Here is a 20,327-nt window from a genome sequence, read left to right as displayed (position 1 = left end):
TCATATTTGTAGACTGTATGGCTAATCTAAACTACTTCTAAATCTATTACGAGTCTCCTGTTCTTTACTGTAGATACATTACAAAAATACATCTTTAGTGTAGATGCATTTAGAAAAAAACAAATTTACAAAAATGCCTACGTTGCTTTAGAGCTCAATTCCTATTAAGATCATCTGTAAATCTATACCCAACTTCTTTATGTTAGATCCTCTAGAAAAATGTTATTCAGAAAAGGAGGGTGAGAATCAAGGCCTCTATCCTCTTCATATAGGCGAAGATCTGTTCATGGGGATCTGTCCTTGTCAGGACAGTTGTGGTGCATTTGGCCGATACAGCACGTGATTTTCCATCTTCTGTTTCAGGTTATGATGATGTGTGGTCAAGTCACTTACCAGCTCCTAACCAACTTTCAGGTTCATTTGAAGGCTTTTTGACTGTACAACATCAGAGCTCTGTTTTGCTATACAAATCATACTGTTTCTCTGTGGGAATATAGGTCCCAGGGCACGCGAGAGGAGAGTGTAACGTGCTTTGAGCTGAAGAGCTTGGGCTATAGAACAATTTTCCAGAATAACTTCCCTGTCCAGTTGGTTTTCCTTTTTGCTGGGCATTCTAATCAATGGCAGCCAGGGCGTCAAATATAATAAATGGTTACGGCAGCCAAGTCATCTACTTTGATAGACCTTGTCTTTTGTGATCAGAAAATATAAGACAGTTTGGAACACTTATATTAGAGGACACTGGGGTAAACAATAATTTGACAGTCTTTAGAAAACATTGAAAAGATAGAACCTCCTTGAGAAAAACAATCTTTAGGAAGGAAAATTGCATAATTTTAATCTTATTTATTGACCAACTTTTTTGCTCAGGCATAATTCTGAGCCTGTAAAATTAAAAATGTATCAATAGTTATTGCCAGCAGCTTTATGGACAACTGTTACTCAGGCAGTATGGTAATGGGGGCAGCTGTTTAAAAATATAAGATAGCTATCAGCTCAAGGAATATTTTTAGCAGGGAAATGTGTACATAAAAGCTGCAGACAAGGTAAATGAAAGAAAGCTTTATGTAACAGAGATTTTAATATGTCTATCCATGAACCCTAACTTAAGTGAGATTGTAGTTTGTTTTTCTGTTTTCCTTTCATCTCAGCTATACCTCTTTAATTTTAATGAAATTGCTAAGACGCATTTCATTAATGAACAATCCAGTACAATTTCTTGTTTCTAATATTAGTTAATTTAGCGATTAGTGTATCTGTTATGCTGTCAGATAAAAAATATATTTATATATATATTTTGTAAACTGATGACCAGTTTGCTTGGCTGCTGATACAAGTCTTTTTGCCTTTGTAGTTTGTAAGAACTGAATTAAGTGCCAGTGACTTTGTTATTGAGGAAAACATTTAGAAAGTTTACAGCAGGACTGAAACAGAGTATGAGTTGTAAATGTAGAAGAGAATGGCTGAAACTCCAGGATGACAGAAAGATAATTACTTTGTGTCTAAGATGCTTCTTTTTTCCCAGTCTCTGCTTGCTTTTCATTCAATAGGTAGGAGTTTTAGTGGTTTCACTGAGCTTCTTTGTCAAACAAGGTGTTCGGTTTTAACCTCAACAGAGATGCCCTCTTGCCAAGTTTATATTGCTAGTAAGTCAGTAAACTTGCACAAAATTTGTCAGATTTTGCAGTCTTTGTTGTTGCCCTCTAGTAAGAAGAATGGCATACAATTAAAGTACTACTGTGGGGCAGTTAGGTTTTATTCCTCTTCTTGGAAAATACCTTATTTCTTATGTACAGAACAAAATTTATTTATCTTGTCAAATAGGGCAGAGGCAGAAAAGGAAAGAAAAATCACTACTACGAAGTGAAATAATTTTTATAGCTACTTTAACGTATTTTTTTACGGTGACTCAGATTCCTAAGTTACTGGGGCACTATGAAAATTTGTCTTCAACTTTTGTGTTTGACTTAATTTCTTGTCCTTTGCTCACTAGTGTTGCATTCCTTGCTCTGTTGCACCAAGGTGTTTTCATGGGGATATGTAAAGTCTTCCCTAGGTGGGAGTTTTTCCCACCTTGATTTTGCAGTAAGACATGGCTTTATCTGAGACTTACTGAAAGGTGGAAAATTGTCTTAAGATCTCTTGATATAATAATTCATCACACCTTTGTCTCTAGTAGTACTCTATATTAGTAGGATAAAATATGATCAAAATATTTTACATTCATTTAGTTAGTTAAGACTGATAACATTGTTTTACTGGAGAGATGTATTTGATGAAGTTTCGTTAACCACTTTTTACCTTGCTGGTGAAAACAGGAACAAATTAAACTGAAATGGCAAATGTTTGAAACCAATAACAAGTCTTTTTAAAAATTATTATTATTATTCCTATGCATAATATTGCACAGTCTCAGCACTCCTATTTGGCTATGAGAACCTGTTTAGATAAAATGATTGATTCCTCTTTGACAAACAGCAATAAAACGTGTTGCTACCAGGAAAAGAACTTAGCTGGCTTTCAGTTCCCTAGACTTAGGATCCAAAAATTCCCTGCTTGCCATCTTCCTAACTCGAGGAGGAATTAAAATGTACCAGGTACAGCCCTATGAGCTCCACAGACATTTTTGGTTCTGATTTTATTTATGTAATTAAGTCATATTCTAATGAAGAAAGTAGGTAGCATGGCACTTAATGTGCCATCTCTCACTCGCTCTTTCTCATCAATAGTTTTCAATGTGTATTCCAGATTATATCTTCAGAAACCAATATTTTCAAGGATAGTCTAACATTTTTTGTTAACAGGATATTTGATGCACTAATATGAAATATTTCTGTAACTAACAAATAATAATATATTTTTATATATATATATGTCATTCTAGACAATTGATTTAGAGGGATTCAGGCTGTTCATGAAGACTTTTCTGGAGGCAGAGCTGCCTGATGACTTCACTGAACATCTTTTTATGTCATTCAGCAACAAAATCCCTCACTGTAGCCCTTTAATAAAAAACAAACCACAGCTCCTTTCTGGAGGTAAGTAATCAAATTACAGTAATACAGGAAATTAAAATTTTTTTCTATTGCTATTTACTTCTATTAGTTATAGACACACAGAATTCTAAATTGTCTTTAAGGGGGTTTTGTATATGTGTTTTGTTCCCCCCCCCCCCCAGTATCTGTGAATTTGGAGAAACTCAGTCATGAACACAGGGCTATTGTGAAGAGAAATGGAAATTAAATGGTTTCGTCTTTTAAATTCACAATAATGATGTAGCTGAGACACCAAGTGGACGGTCTTTTTCATGTTAATGCTAATTAAATTGCTATGGTTACATGGTCCTGCTGCCTACTGTACTGTGTAAACACTTAGAAGACTTCAGAGCCTCCTTCAGGAAGCTCCTCCTGGTGCTCTAAAGCTATCTTTACCCATTTACTATCTCCTGTTTTAATTTCCTGGTTGTGCTGCTGCTGCTGCTGGTAATCCTACACACTTATCAGCTCCTGGTGTTTAAATGACCTGGAAGTGCTGCCAGTATTTCTTTAACCAATGTGAGGATCAGTTCCTTAATATAGTTTGAATTTTTCATGCTAGACTGTACATTTTATTTAATATGATTTTAGGTTTAGAGAGCATACATTTTTAACATATTTTCATGAAAAACAATGTTAAAAACTTTTGACTTATAAAGTTTTATAAAGCTTTTTATTAAAGAAAATTTAGAAGAAAAAAATAAGATTATCTTCCTAAATTTCAGAGACTTCATTTTGAATGGTACTAATTTGGGAACTATAGCAACATTCAGTAGCTGAAAGCAGGAGCTAGACTAATTTAGACTAGAAATAAATTTCCTACTTTAAACATCTGGGGAAATTGAACAGTTTGAACAAGTTACAAAAGGATTTCATGGATCTTTAATCACTTGAAATCTTTATAAGAAAATTAAATATCCTCAAAATGCAACTCACCTGGAAGATGGGGACTTGATATAGGTGCATCTTGATTAAAATATTGTGTTACAGAGATGCTTTAAGGGATATGGATAATAATTTTCAGTAACATTACAGCCTATGAATATACCAATTACTTGCTTTTAGCAGGGAATGAGATGAAAAAGTATGAAAAAGATTGCTACAGTAACAAGCTCTGAATTTTTATAGATTCTATAGATGCCTATTTCTATAGATGCATAGATACAATTAGAATTACAGGCCTTTAAATATTGCCCATTGAATCTGACTCGTTTTTTTGAGAAAGGAACAGTCTATTATGATAACCTTTTCTCTGATTAGCAAACACCATTTTTAATTAAATATGTTAAATAGATGTTTCATTTATTTTTCTTTCCTTAAATTTATAGTATTTGTTTTTTCTACTTCTTAGCTTTATATAGCTCAGCCAAAAGACATATTACATTGCTGCCTACTGTTATGAGCATAATAATACCTATTATATACATAAGCTGTAATTTAGGCTTAACTGAGAAACCTTTTCTGCTAGCCAAGGTTGCTTACAACATTTCATATGAATTGAATTGCTAAGATACTTTCTTTATCCTTTCTAGTCAGAACTGCCGTGGACTCATCTCCATCCACAAACATCTGCTGTGTAGACAATAAATTTCAAACTTCCTGTATTTTTATTGTCTTATTATCTAGACTAGTTCCATGTGCAGAGCACTGGGCTGTGATGCAATCAACTGTGCAGAAGATGCAAAACTTTCTGTTGCTAATTGCAGTTCTGATAATGACTTCCTCATGGGTTTGGGCAAGTCATTTAGAGGAGTGTTTTCAGTCCCTCGGCCTTAGAGATTCTCCGTGACAGAATCTCTAGGGGCAGGACATGTGTAAATGTAATAGTCTCTGCAGTAGACAATAAAGATTATTTCGGATGTCTACATTTTCAGCATGGCATTTTTTCTCTTAGCTGTACAGATTCTGTTGCCAATAATGTCTTAGCAGCACGATTTTTGTTTCCAGTTACAGCATGTCTGTTTTTTTATTGATGTTTTCACAGGGAGTAGCATCCATTACAAACATGCATTGTACCAGTCACCATTAGTTCATAATCTTTTACATTCAACACTTTTTGCCTGATAACTCCAACAACAGCTGATGTTTACTGATACGTATTTGTTTGTTTATTATGTTATGTTTTAGCATATGTTGTCTGAGTAGATATTTCCAAAAGCCATCCTTTGTCATTTTGGTGTTGCATTTCTTCCTGTGGCTCTGACATTTCATGTGAAGAAAATGCTCACTGTGATTTTTAGGTTGTTGTCAGACTAATTTGCAAGTTCTGCTCAGTAAACGCCATGTTAAGCTTCCCTCGATGTTGCAATTCTCTCTGATACACTTTTTTCACACTTAAATAAATGAATTCTTTTATTGTTGTTAAAACTGTTTGCTGTATTTTTATTATAATATTACCTTCTATATTTTGTTTCTCCTTCACTCATTCTTTCCATTTTTTAATTCCTTTTAATTATTTTTCTTTTAGTAAAGACTTAAATAATGTGTCATGAGACCAGTTTAGCAGTATTCCATATGAATTCAATATAATACTAAAAGGACAATTTTATGAAGTGTTATGCCCAAAGCGTGTTAACAGAGACAATTCAGTTCATCTCAGGATTATTGGTTATTTGTGCCTGAAAATTTGCTGTCTGTGTTGTAATTCAAATAAATGAGATTTTAACTAGATGTTATATATTTATAATTTGTAGTGATTAAGGAGAAAAACTGGGGCATTTGAGCATTTTAATGTACAAATGAAAATCATGCAAACCTTGATTTCCATTTATCAAGTAATTTTTAAACATTGCCAATAATATAAAAACTGATCATACTGTGAAGGAAACATCTGGCATTCTTCTGGAAGACGGGAAAGTTTACATGAGCTCCCAAGAAAAGTAGCAAAGTTCATAAATATCTCTGGAATATGTGCACTTTTTACTTAGTGTTTCTCTATCCACTCACTTATGTTTATAAATTTATTTTCAGTTAAGGTGTCTGAAGAGAGATGGAAACAGATGCCAGGTAAGCAGTAGCGTTTTAAGTCAGTATTGCATCCCCCCCTTCAGCTACTTATGATTATGAAGAAAATACTTTGATATGCAGCTGATGATAGGCCAAAAGTTAATTTTCATTTGGATTTCAGTGGGATTCAGGGCTATAATATTTGAGATGAGCTAGGTCCAGTTCTGTTCAATGCACAGGATTCACATAAGATTGGAAAGTGAACTATTTCCATAAATTGTGTGATTAAAGATAACACTGGTTAATATTTTGTGCTGTCTTGCTTTAAAAGTACATACTATTCTTTTTAGTTTCAAGTCCGAATTCTGTTTCATGTTTTTTCCTAAATTGCAGATTTTAGACTTCACTACCTACCTCAAATGTAGATCCAGTGGAAGGATCAGGAACTCAATTTCTGATCCTTCTTTTAGATCTCTGTACTATTTGGAAACGTGTGAAATAGCTCTCTCCTTTTGCTCACATCGTATGGTCAGTTGCTGCACCAAGTAGTTTTCAAGTTTAAATGTACATTGCTTTTGGTTAAAGTCTGGCTGTCTGAGCTACTTTGTTCACTCTTTGATATTAATGGAAATACAAATAGTGATTTTACAGTGCTCGTGGGTGATGATATCACAAGGCCTTGTGCAAGAGAGTAGAAAGCTTTAAAGCTTTCTGTATCAGACCTCAGATGGGGATAGGCCCTCTTCAGAGAAACGGTCCATCTCGAAGGCCTGTCCAAGCAGAGCCTTTAGGGGTACAGCAGCTCTAAAATAATGCTCTAGTTCTTATAGCAATAATATTTGGTGGAATATTGACCTATTCAACCTTTTTATTCTTTTAAATATTTACTTTTAGTGCTTATCTGGCTAAAACCTTGGACATGATTCAAAAGCACGTTCCCCGAATGCCAAATTGCTCTCAGTAATTAATTTTTGTTTTTGTTTTTTTCTTTTGCAGCATACATATCTTAGGGGAGACCATTTGAAAAAATTTTTAGGTTTTAATAAAGCTTTCAAGATTAAAATAAAAAATCTGAAAAAAAAAATCTGTTTCTATTTGATAAAGTAGTTAGCTAATCCAAGAGGAATGGGTGAGAGAAACTATGTACACAGGTTATGTAAGCAGTGAAGAACCTGTTCTGAATTAATTATAGAAAATATTTAAGGACAGTTAATCCCTTTGTAAAGACTCTTCTTTAGCATTGCTAAGGTCAGTGGGAAATGCAATGAATTTTTTAAGAAAGTCGTATTATTTCTATCTCTGTGTAATCCTATCCTTTTACTTTGTTTTTCTATTTATTATCAGTCCTTCAAATTCTAATAATATCCTCAGGACTAGTCTTGCTAATGTTTTTTGAAGCAAAAGGTTTGGCAGTGTTGAAACTTCTGTTCTAGCTGATACACTGGAACTGCTCTGATCACAACATTTGAAAAATTATTATGACTATTATTTAAATTCTGTGTTTATTTTCATGATATTCTTGGGCCAAGTCTTCTACAATATGTGCTAAATATGTGCTGTTTTGGCATGCATCTGACTGTTTTGGGGAAAAATACACATTTGGATGTCATCAAAGTTCTCTTTGATATCACTAAGACATCTTTTAATTAGTGTAGCTGATGACAATCTGTAAGTTTGATGAAACTTCTCAAACACAAGGAGGTGGATGCAGAGTTGTGCAGGGATTGTTTTAATATTTAAATTAACATATAAGCAGTTGAATAAAAATATTCAACAGAAATGTTTTTCAGTCAAATGACATCAGATCAGGGCAAATTAAAAAAGCGATTCCATTGCCCTTGTTGATTTCTTTTTATAGTAGCTTGTTTATCTGTATATTATTTTACACCTTTTTCACAAAACTCTATCATTTTAATTCTATATTTGCCAGATAAACTCTGAATATGGATTGTTTAAAACTTCACATTCTATATTTAAGAAATCCTCTGAGATTTAAATAAAGAAATCAAAGATGCATGTGTATAGGAGTTTTGTTTTGCATTCTCTATTTATTTTATAAATAAGAGTAACAGGGATTGTGTATTATTTCCAGGTTTGAGACTTAACAAAAGTACCACTGCATCCCGACCTTCTACTCCTGCTAACTTGCATTTACCAGACGTGATCCAGCTGAAAGACATTGTTTGCTATTTGTCTCTGCTAGAAAGAGGAAGACCTGAAGATAAACTAGAATGTATGTTCTTTTTATTTTTCCTTATTTTATGTATTTATTTATTTTCAGGGAAAGGAAAAAGTCATCAAAATTTCTGATTCAGAATTTTTCAAATTTAAGACTTAATTTGGTGTCAGGGAAGTAGTATTGTGGAAATGAACTATTATTCTTGCTAAGAGTTTTAACTCTAAGATTTTAATTAACTTCTTTCTGTCTAGTACACGTGAAGTTGGACAGCAAGGCACATAAGATCTACAATTAAAATAATCCTTTCAAGTGCTTCTTTTAATAGTATTTTAAATAAATTATTCCTGGTATCAGAGTTTTGAAAAACAAATATACTGAGGATGCTTAGAGATATATACAAGTAATGATTAGGATAATCTGTAGAAAACATGCTAGGTCAGGCAAAGAACAGATGCTAATGTAGGCCATGGACTCTATAATATTAAAGAATATCAGAAAGTTAAAAAAAATAAAACAAAAAAATCCGGATTTGTGCCACTGCTGAAAGAGAATGTTTGACTCTGGAAGGCTTGATTTGTGAATTAAGGGCCTGATTCATAGAAGCCCAATACCTCTATCAGTTCAGAAAAGTAGTAAAGTGAGTTTGATTTGCAAATCAGACAAAAAAGAACATTTGTGTTTCCTATTATGTAATTTTAGAAACAGTTAGTTCCAGGTAGGTAAACAATCAGTCCAGTCCTGTAGTCCTTTCTAAGACCAAATATACTTTGATATGCATAGCTGGTCTATTTTATAAAAGAGCAGTGGGATCAGGCTTTGATACTGTATGGAAGGTAAATACTCAATATGATAGGAAATGCAGACAGCAGCCTCTATTTGCTGCAAAGAGATTCATTGCAAGGTGAAGCGACTATATGTTTTTGAACTATCTTCATATTTCGTAGTTTGCGTATAACAACTTCCAAGATGCTAGACTTCATACTGTAAAATCACTGGCAATTTTACCTCAGCTAAGATTATAAGGTTCTACCCTCAGATTTGATGATAATCATAGTGTGGTATTGTACAGTAGGAATATGATGATGTGCAAATGTGCATTCAGAATGCATACAAAGGAAAAACAAGTTTCAAGAATTGAATTCAGTTTACCGTATAGTAATTCTTTCTTGGTAGCAAACCGTGCAAGCCTTATCAGAGCTCTAAAGCCCAGAGTGTAGCATGAAATGGAGATCAGTTGCTTCCCCTGGAGCCAGGAATTGGTGCAATGGAAAGAGGGAGAGGCAGAGAAGCAGAAGGTGATTTTAGTGCAGGGAATGTTGCATGGAATTCCTTTTAGAGGAAGTGCATAGGCAAGAGACTGTGGATGTTTTTTAATGATTTAAGAGACAGTCTGGTCCAATAAGGATGCTGTTGTTACACATTTCACATATTCAAGTTCATTTACATTTATTATCTATAAGTAAGAACATGCTTATTATGTAGATTTATTTTATAGTTTGTCATATAAAGTTGAAATACACCATATATTGATTTATATGATTTATTGATTTATATAGTGTCGATTATACTGTACCATTACTTAGTGTGCATAATTCCTTGTAGATTCTAGCTGAATTCTGCTTATAAATCAATGGTATAATTTAACTCTTTGTCTGAAATAATTTCATAACAATAGGCACTGCGACTGCAAAGTGAAATATAAATTAGTAGCAACAGACAGAAAAATGAAAGGGTGGCTTATTCCAGAGTTGTCAACATTAATATTAATCTCAAATCACTAGTTCTTCTGTTGACAAAAATGGGAACACCTTGATTCATAGCTGAGAGTTTAGAAGCTAGATTCAGGATGAGCAGAGCATGGAAGCTGTGCTTTCAAATAAAAATAGATATAAGATGGAGGATTTTTAAGATAAAAAGACACTAAAAGAAAAGTGTTTTATAGATTTTGGGTCTGGGTATAATTTATAGGTTTTCATAGATTTACAAATAATTCAGCAGATGAATGGATTCTTTTACACATAACAGTATACTGATATTCCTAAAGCTCATTAGCACTATGAATCTCAGCTGTGACACACTTAGCACATCTATTATTCATAAAATGTATTTAACCTCAGTATAAATTATAAGCCAAACTTTAGCTGCAGAGAAGAATTTGGAAGAATTTGAGCTGCCTTTTTAAGGTCATACTACAAACAGACGTCTGTATTGTTATGTACTTAGATGTTCTGTAGCTTAGCCTGCAAGCTTGATTCATAGAAACTACCTTTTCCTATCCATGTTGTTTTCACATATACCAAGCTTCGATTACTGGTAATTCTTGAATACGTAAGAAAAACCCTTTGTAAATATGCAGGATGCTTCCCTAGGACTGAACTGTAGTGTTTTGTAGCACCGCTTTTCTCTCTTTAGTAACCCCAACAGTGGACATTATTTTGACTCTCAATTATGTGGGTCTTTCTCAGCCCGGCCCATTCCTCAATTTGCATGTGTTTTTATTAGTGTGGCTGTAGATGGTTAGAGACGTGGGGCACAGACCTATTGTGAAACTCTTCAGGGAGACGGCAGGAGGCAGTATGGAGGGCACTAGGTATGAACGCAACCTGCACAGGTACTGTAGCTCCAGAAGATAACGAGCTTATAAGGGCTCAGACCTCTCATCACAGTTATGAAAAGAAACTCCAAGAATTATGAGCTGCACTTTTTTGCCATAGTTTCTCTTGTCAAGATTCTCTCTAAGTTATTCATTTTCTGTCCCTTCCAAACTGACAAAAGCTTCCAGAATGGCGCGATTCTCGTTTACATTTTTGCAGTGGTGAAGACAGAAAGTGTGTTCAGACTTCGTGTGTACATGTGTATGTGAAAATGAATTCTGTGATTTCTTCTCTAAAGGCCCTGATTTGCAACTGTTGTAGTTTTGGGGGTATGCCACCCAAACTTGGAAAGTTCAGCTGTGCAACACCTACTCTCGTCTTGGTAATCTTCTTTTAATACATTTTTATTTATTTGCAGAAAGTAAGGTGTGCAGTCTCATAATAGAGATCAGCCAGCCCTATTGTGTTAGGGGATGGGAAAAGGAACATGAAAGGCCGGCTTAGGCTCTGTCAGTTGTTTGCACAGGGATTTTTGTTCAGGAGTTTTTATTGTTTGTTGTGTTTTCTCCCAGACTGTGTAAATCAGTAAGAACATGAATATTTAGAAGTGTATGAATGGAAAAGTGATTACATGCCTGGCCAGTAGGGTAGTTATTCAAAACAGAATATCAGCAAAGAACAGAGGTTGAGCATTATCCCTTTGCAATGCATGTGCAACAGGAGAGACTTTGTTTCCTAGCAAGATGAAACAGTTGCATCTGTACTAATATTTTTTAAATGACTGACTAGAACTACTGACTCATGCTAAAAATTGCCAACACTGTTGCTCTGGAATGGATGAAGATCAGGAAACTCCTAAAACAACTGCTACTTGAGTGGTGGCTGTAGAGATCCTTTCAAGGACCACAGGACAAGCACAGAGGAGGAGGTGGCAGAGCCAAATGATCTGAACTTTGTCACTGAGTGATTCAGTGACTCATCCCTATGGAAACTGTGAATGCTTCATGGTACCTTTGCCAGATGGTATTAGCTGTCTTGCTCAGAGCAGCTTTGGTAGAAGCATAGTAGCAGTGACAGTACCAGTCTCTGGTGACTTTTAACCGTTATTTTTCACTAAGCACCTTTTTTTTTTTTTTTTTTTTTTTTTCTTTTTTTCTTTTTTTCTTTTTTTTTAGTGTTCTTATGCTATGAACATGTGAAATTATGTAGCTTGTAACAGTATTCTGGAGTAAATATCTTCAGTCTTTTGTTACAGCTCTTAAGGTCGTATCATAGTGGCTAACATTGCTAAAGTGATGGAGTAGTACTTATGCTTTGGGGTTTTTTTTCCTCAGTTATCTAAGGATCAACTGAGGAATCATCTGATCAACTTGGGAAAATGGTGGGGGATGGGCAAGCCCACTAATCCAAATACCTGTTTATGTGTTTTTTTCCCCTCAGTCAAAAATAATCACGTTCTTTCTCTCATTTTGTTTTCCACCTGCTAAGAAATTCCTCTCACTTGTCATTTTATTGTTGTTGCCTGAGAATAGTAATAAACTTGGCTTGCAGAATTTACTGGCATAAAGCTGCATTTCCTGTGGATCCAATGTAATCAGATTGTTCACTGTTAATAGGTCATATGTTAATGTTTCCCAAGACATTGATATCACAGTTCAAGTAATTTACTTGGATTTTTTGATGAGTTGAAACACTACAGGGTCTTGCAACACATCTAAGTGGGCTTTCTATCTTCTTACTCCTTAGAAAATAGGTCTTTTATGGGGAAAAAAAAAACACAGTTGAAGGAGATGGGTTTTAGAGTTCAAAGTTCTGAGAAACTATGCCCCCCACATAGTAGGGACAAAGAGGAAGATATTCCTAGGTGTGTGTTTTTCATCCTTTACCTTATAATAATGGTTCTATAGTAATTGCTTTATAATAATGAACCAAAGATTCAAGCTTATCCCTGCTCTGCAGTCTGATCCTGCAAATGACCAGCTCAGTAAGCTGCCTTTAAAGATCTTGGTAGTGATGGATATACCAGCTTCTATGACTGAAATCAGGTAATGATAGGAACATGGAAGAATACATTATTTCTGAACATTATCAAAATTGAGCTATTCTTGTCTAGGTAGCTCCCCAGCATGTTGAGAATACATTTTCAAACTGATGGAGCGTGTTTAGGTTGTGATGTAAACCTGGTAGGAGTCATGTCGACATATATGAGTAATGTTTGTTGTTGGATTTGGCTGACTAGATACTTCAAATAATACATTGTTTCATTTAGCTGATCAGAAAACATTTCTAAAGCGGTATCAATATTGAACTGTGATAGCTGCAAAGGAGGGAGCGGAATAGCATTGGAACTTAAGTAGACATATCAACATTTGCCTGACCTGCTGCACGTTATCATATGTTTGGCAAAGTGGCAGAGAAGGGCCTTTTGGTGGTGCTCCCTGTGGAAACGGATCCTTTCTAGGAGGAATCGGAATCCCATGTCACAGCTCAAATTAGCTGCTGCGTGGGCTACATTGAAAAAATGCAACTGTAATGACCTGCTCATGTGTCTTACTGGAGGCACTCTGGCAGGGGAGTCACTGACTGTTTCTCACATAATCTCACAAGGGATTTGGCGGGTTTATGATTAGTGAACCCTGAGGAAAATGATGATGCTATTCTTTCTCTGGAACTCGGGTCTGTTAAAATGAAATAACATTGTTGCTGTTTTTTTCTAATTGAATTTCCTTCACCTTTCTTTCTGTTTCCTTTTTAGTTATGTTTCGCTTATATGATACAGATGGGAATGGATACCTGGATAGCTCGGTAATTTTATTTATTAATTTTGGTATGCAGTAGATTATAGGAGTAATAGTATACCTATAGCAAACTGCATGAAACCAAATCAACTTCACATTTACACTAAATTAATAGAAGAAGTATAAATTGTACTCAATAGAAACATCATCCATTTTGAAAGTAGCTAAGAGCTCTTCCATACGCTTTCTCTTCTACAACTGTCTATATAAATTGTCAAATACTTATAAAACTGTTATGAGTCTTGTTTTCTGATTTTTAAAAAAATTGCTGCAGGAAGACGTGTTAACATGGTTCTTAAAACTCCAGTATGTTTCTGGGAGAGGTGCCATTTGGAAAGGCTTCGTTAAATAGGGAAAGCATGAGAGTCGCACAGTTGGTGCGGGTGGAGAGATGTCAGAACCTCCAGTTTATTGAGAACTGAGGAGCAATATTATAGGTGAGGTTCTGATTAGTAGCCCAAGCACATATTTGAATGAAAATCAGAGAGAGCTGTCAGAAAGGATTTTTTAATAATGTAGATGTGCTTATTTTGTTGTTGTTGTTGTTGTTGTGTTTTCTGGCAAGGAGCAAAGATCAGCTAATGGAAATAGGTATTGTATGGGCAGCTTTCCTTTCTTTTGTCTGTCTTCAGAGTAGGAAAGCAAAGAGTCAATTGGTAAGGAAAAGTAAATATTAGATACATAGACATAGTTAATATAAAGACTTTATGATAGGGAGTAAAAAACATTAATTGGATAACTGGTCATAGTAAATACAGCATGAGAATACTGAATGGTTCTAGATAAGTGCCTGAACATGTTGACAGATCACATTTTACACATTATTATAGGAAAGCCCTACTGATAAATGATGAAGGAAGTTGCAGCATTATAGTTATGGGAAATGGTCTCTGTATTAGGTTATGTAGTCCACTTCATGCTTACTTTCTATTGGAAAATTGTGAGTTATACAATTACTGAAAAAAAATATTTTTTTAGAATGCTGGAGTTTGAAGTACCTTAAATCATAGGGTGGACTACAGATCATGAAGGCAGTGGTCAAATTAGGAAGCAAAAATCTATTACTTCTTTTAGTCCAGGGCTACATTTGCACTACATTTTACTTCCCTAAATGCTCTATAGTCTATGCTTGATATTTTGCTAGTGATGTGGATTCACCTAAGAGCTGGAGAGCTTCCAGCGCAAGAACGTTTTGTTAAGAACATTAAAATGAGAGGCTAAAATCAGCTATGCCTTTCATTTCATAGAATCAGTAAGGTTGGAAGGGACCTCTGGAGATCATCTAGTCCAACCTCCCTGCTCAGCAGGGTCACCTAAAGCATGGTAGACAGGGTTGCATCCAGGTGGGCCTTGAAGATCTCCAGAGAAGGAGACTCCACAACCTCTCTGGGCAACCTGGTCCAGGGCTCCGTCACTCTCACAGGGAAGAAATTCCCCCTCACGGTCAGGCGGAACTGCCTGTGCTTCAGTTTTGCCCATTGCCTCTTGTCCTGTCACACGGGACAATTGAAAAGAGTTTGTCCCCGTTCCCTTGACACCCTTCCTTCAGGTACTTGTACACATTGATAAGATCCCCCCTCAGTCTTCTCTTCCCCAGGCTGAAGAGGCCCAGCTCTCGCAGCCGTTCCTCATAGTGCAGGTGCTCCAGCCCTCTGATCATCCTTGTAGCCCTACACTGGACTCTCTCCAGTAGCTCCATGTCTCTCTTGTACTGGGGAGCCCAGAACTGGACACAGTACTCGAGATGAGGCCTCCCCAGGGCTGAATAGAGGTGCAGGATCACCTCCCTCCACCTGCTGGCAACAGTCTTCCCAATGCACCCCAGGAGACCGTTGGCCTTCTTGGCCACAAGGGCACATTGCTGGCTCATGGTCAACCTGTCATCCACCAGCACTCCCAAGTCCTTCTCTGCAGAGCTGCTCTCCAGAAGGTCAACCCCCAAATTTGAATTATATGATGTATATATTTGAATTATATGATGTTCAGTTGTGTGTACAATTCCAGCGAGAGGAGGAATGGGATGTCCATCGCAGCAAGGTTAGTGTGTAGTGCACAATTTGACTTCAAAGTGCAATCAGAAATTATGCTTCTATACAAAATACTGCCCATTAGAAAGAACTATTAAAACATGTCCTATCTATATAATTCTCTCAGATTCTGGATTTTAATAACAGGAGAACTTGAAGAACATCTGAAGTATGAAATGCACCACAATGAAAAGATTAGTCAATTCAAGATAACTCAGAAATTAATTGACTTTCTTACTCCATGGTTTTGTGTCCACATCTTTTTTTACAAGTGAAGAGTAAATAAAGTACAGTTATGTATTTGACCAGTGATTATTTAATCTCGCTATCTCCATAATGAAAAAAAGCTACAAAGTAGGACCTGTTTCAAATAACAGTTGGTTTCACAGGACACTGATTACTCTAGTATTTCAAAAATTGCTCTCTACATTATGCCTATAAACTCCTGTGTAGCTAAATTCTTTTGCAGAGATCTGCAAATGCAGCTTACTTCTTTCTCAAGTACAGCTTTAGTGTTAATCCTCGAGATTTTTTTTTCCTAAGTTGGATATCAATATTTAGGGAATCTCTTGAACATAATAATAATAAGATACTAAACAAGAGACAGATTTTATGCTCTCTTTCCATCATCCCTGAAACTTACTGTGCAGAATCATGGAACGTTTGAGGTTGGAAGGAAGATCTGAAGATCATGTAATCCAACTCTCTGCTCAATAGGGTCGCCTACAGCAGGTTGCCCAGGACTCTGTTCAGATAGCTTTCAAATATCTCTGAGGATGGAGACTACACAACCTCTCTGGGCAACCTGTTCCAGTGCTTAATCACGTTAATACATATGTTTATATGTAAATATCACTGATGTTATATAAGACTAGTTAAAGAAATTAATTGCAAGCCTGCGTTTCAGATGATAAAACTACCTGCCTTGTTTCTGGAGATACAAATATTCAGCATTTTTTAAAAAATCAGATCATATATGTAATTGTAGTGTATATTCCCTTGTACTCCCTTTGAGAATAGGAGTGGAAAGGTTCATGTGTCTATATGGTTTGAATTTACATTGGCATGCAGGATTGACCTAGAAATATGGGGGTAGACCTTCAGCTACTGCTAAGTATTATAGTTACATGAGGATGCATTCAAAGATCTATATGAACTTTTTCACTTTTACCTAACAAATAATTAAAGAAAATGTAACATTTCTCACAGACCTCTACAGTTAAGTTCACACAGTTCATGCATATCCTTATGTGTATAATATTTTCCATCATCAGTATTAATTCAGCATTTCTATCCAGTGCATTCCTCAACCCCTAGAATATAGGGAGATACCTTTTGAATTTTAAGTCCTAATGACTCAAACTCATGAGTTTTGATTGTATAGAATTGTGGAATTGAAATCAAGAGTTGTCCTGGAAATAACCAGATTCAATTTTGGTCAGTGTTTATTTAAAACAAATGTTTATCATCTGTCCTTTTGCCATGACAAACAAAGAATATAAATTATTCCTACTAAATAAGTATGCCAAATATGAGCTCCAAACCTCCTCTTCTCACAAAAAAGACTTTTCTGTAAGGGTAAATATATTTATGTAAATTAAAATACTTACTTTAAAAGTTATAATTATTCTTCCTTTTTATGCTCAGTGGTCTCTTACTTTAGGCTTCGGTAGCAATCACACTGTATATTGACTACCAGTGAGTGATTAGAAATGTAATTTTCCATGTATTTTAGCACTGGCAAAACAATATTACTGAAGGCAACAGGTGTAAAACATAAACTGTTTGCAGTAGAATTTGTCATTATAATATTGCACTAAATTATTCTTTTTCTTGCATCTGTAGGAGCTGGAAAATATCATTGCTCAAATGATGCATGTTGCAGAATACCTTGAATGGGATGTTACTGAACTGAGTCCAGTAAGCATCCATTTTGTCACCCATTTTTGATGTTGTAAGAGACTGTTTTGAATCACTTTGTAATACTGAATGCCTACAAGTGATTTGAGGTATCAGTAAGATTGGAAATCATTGTAGTCTGTGCTTCACTATAGCACTGTTAACTAGCATTTCAACAGGTCTTTTTTCTGATTAAATATACTGTGTGTTCTGCTTTAGCTCTTTGCTAAAGTTTAAGGCTTTTCTTCAGTTCATATAATCATTAATGTTTATAATACAACTAGTGTATCCCTGAAAAGTTCTTAAAAGGATCTATCTCTTATTTGTAGTGTACATAGTAAGTACACAATGGGGCATAACTTGGTTTGTGAATAGGTGTTAATGAAACATAAATAAGAATATGGAGTTTCATGTTCTTACCTGTCACCAGTCATTTTAATACATTTCTTCCAAAGATGTCATACAAATGATATTTTCCTTACTGTTTGTGCATGGATAGGGGATCAGAGTTCTCTGTATGTCTTATTGTTGTCTTAGAATATGAAATTTATTTATTTTTCATTAAAACTGCATAGATCCTCCATGAAATGATGGAAGAAATTGACTATGACCATGATGGCACTGTTTCTCTAGAAGAGTGGATCCAAGGAGGAATGACAACAATCCCGCTCTTGGTGCTGCTTGGATTAGAGAATGTAAGTATTGACATAAGAGTATCCAGCCTCTGCGTGCGTGTCAGCTGTGGCCCTCAAATTAGTTTCTCTGCAGGCTGCATAAAGAATGTCTTTTCTTGTTTTCACTATGGCCGAATGGCATTTGAAGAAGAGAAGTGTGCCTTCAAAAGGCAGAACGATATTAGTGTGTCCAGACCTGCTCCAAATGAGCTAGCTCTTGAGCTGGAAGCTATAAAAAGCTTTGCAGTTTGATGTGCTAGCCGTACCAGTTAGTCCTACAGACAATGTATTGCTAAATCTCTGCTACAAAATAGTATCTGTGAAGGATGTTTTGATGCCCATGTGTATGTAGCAAGTTGCTTGGAGCAGTGTCAAGACTTCTCTGTGTGGTGCTGTGCAGTGTAGCTTAGCCACGGTGACTCACAGAACAGTCAAGGACCTCTGGAGTTCATCTGGTCCAATCTCCTGTTGAAAGCAGGACATCAGATTGGGTTATCCAGGGCCATATCAAGTAGAGTCCTGAATATTTCCAGCAAAGGAGATTTCACCGCTTCTTGGAGCAGCTTCCTTCAGTGTCTAATTCTTCTCAGAGTGAAGAGTTTTATTTCTTATGTCGAGATGGAGTTTCCTCTGAAGCACTCTGTGTCAGTTGTCTGTTTTCCTGCCACTGTGTATCTTTGTGAAGAGAGCTCCTCCATCTCCATAACTACCTCAATAAACCATACCAAGTAGCAACACTGAAGAGAGCACTTACACCAAAGGGTTGAGTGTTGTGAACGAAGAACACTTTCTCCATTTACAGCTTCAAATAAAGATCAGAAATGTGCAATATGACCAATTTTATATGAGTTCACAGCTGCTTTAACACTGGCGTGCTGCCAGTGCCACCTGCTGCCCTGTAGTTGTTTGAGCATGTGTATCTCAGCATGTGTTTCAAATACGTTTTCCGTGATTTGATATAAAGCATTTTTTATTTAAAATATTCTGAAATCCTTTCAAGAAGCTGAAGAGAAATAATAATAACTAATTTTAACACTCCCCATCTACTGCTACTGCCCAAACTAAACCTAGATTGCTGTAGTCGCTCAATCAGTAGTGTCTTGTTTTCACAAAGAATGGCCATAGGAAAATCTGCAACACTACGATACATTTAGACAAAGTTCTAAAACTCTTGCAAAATAGTATACCTTTAGCTTTTTTTAATCAAATTTCCAGCTGGATATTTGAATTGAGGATTACTTAACTGCACGTTTAAATCAGCACTGAAATCAGTGATTTCCTAATTCTAAATTTGAGAGTTCGAGTAACAAGAAGTTAAATTACTTCCCCATCATGAAATAGCAGATCTGTGTCAGGCTGCATTCTACTGTTTCTGCAGAAGTACTCTAAACAAATAGCAACACTTTCTTGTAAGCAGTCAGTATAGCAGATAACTGTTAGGCATTTTCAGCATGAATTTTTCTTTTTTATAGATACTGTAGTCATTTTGGGAGTATTTTGTGTGGACATATCATACTTTCTGATTATAAAACTGCTTAAATTCTATGATAAATTAATGCAGGTCCTTCTGTAGAGGTTTATTTCTGTATTAAACCAAAAGCTATGTAAATGTAAAGAAGCTATGTAAATGTATATTACTTGATAATTTATCCTTTTAAGTATTTTAACTAATTCCCAAGCCAGTTCAGTGATTAAAATTCCGTAGTCCTGTGAACAGTATCACCGTGGGTCAGTGTTTCTCTCATTAAGACTATCTGAGTTCTTCATGTGTCGAAGAAACATTATTTTTTTTCACAACTCTACTGCTTGTACACAGGTTGAAATAGTCAAATCTAAGTGTATTTTAGGACACTGAAAAGTTAATCATGTAAGATAATTCTCTTAATGACTATCCATTAATGTTTTGTGTAAACTCTTGGCATCGTTTTGTTGAGTGATACGTTTGCTCTTTTAAAACATGGATCATTTTGTCTGCTGGAATGCTGTCATTACTCCTTACATCCCGTTGCTACATTCTGCAAACCAAACCACCCAGGACTGTGCTTTTTGTCTATCTCTTCCCTTTTAGTTATGGTAATGAAAAGTAAGATAAAGAGTCTTTTGCACTCATTAATGAAATAATAAAGTCCTGATATCTTAAAGCTTGCAAGAATAAAGGGAACAACCTCCTGTGTT

At 35.6% G+C, this 20,327-nt stretch overlaps 1 protein-coding gene across 6 annotated transcripts in view; it reads left to right on the top strand.

The window, feature by feature from the left end:
- Positions 1 to 20,327, top strand: part of DGKB (diacylglycerol kinase beta) — a 323,266-nt gene that overhangs the window by 50,156 nt on the left and 252,783 nt on the right. For all 6 annotated transcript variants that reach the window (XM_062567785.1, XM_062567783.1, XM_062567787.1 and 3 more), the window contains 5 exons: positions 2,885 to 3,038; positions 8,074 to 8,214; positions 13,510 to 13,559; positions 17,425 to 17,499; positions 18,054 to 18,173. In XM_062567785.1, the coding sequence (XP_062423769.1) occupies positions 2,885 to 3,038; positions 8,074 to 8,214; positions 13,510 to 13,559; positions 17,425 to 17,499; positions 18,054 to 18,173 (540 nt within the window). The remainder of the gene's footprint in view (positions 1 to 2,884; positions 3,039 to 8,073; positions 8,215 to 13,509; positions 13,560 to 17,424; positions 17,500 to 18,053; positions 18,174 to 20,327) is intronic.

This window comes from Rhea pennata, chromosome 2 (assembly GCF_028389875.1).
Source record: "Rhea pennata isolate bPtePen1 chromosome 2, bPtePen1.pri, whole genome shotgun sequence".
NCBI classification, from domain to species: domain Eukaryota; kingdom Metazoa; phylum Chordata; class Aves; order Rheiformes; family Rheidae; genus Rhea; species Rhea pennata.
Note: the sequence above shows the minus strand (reverse complement) of the source record. Positions and strands in the feature narration are given on the sequence as shown.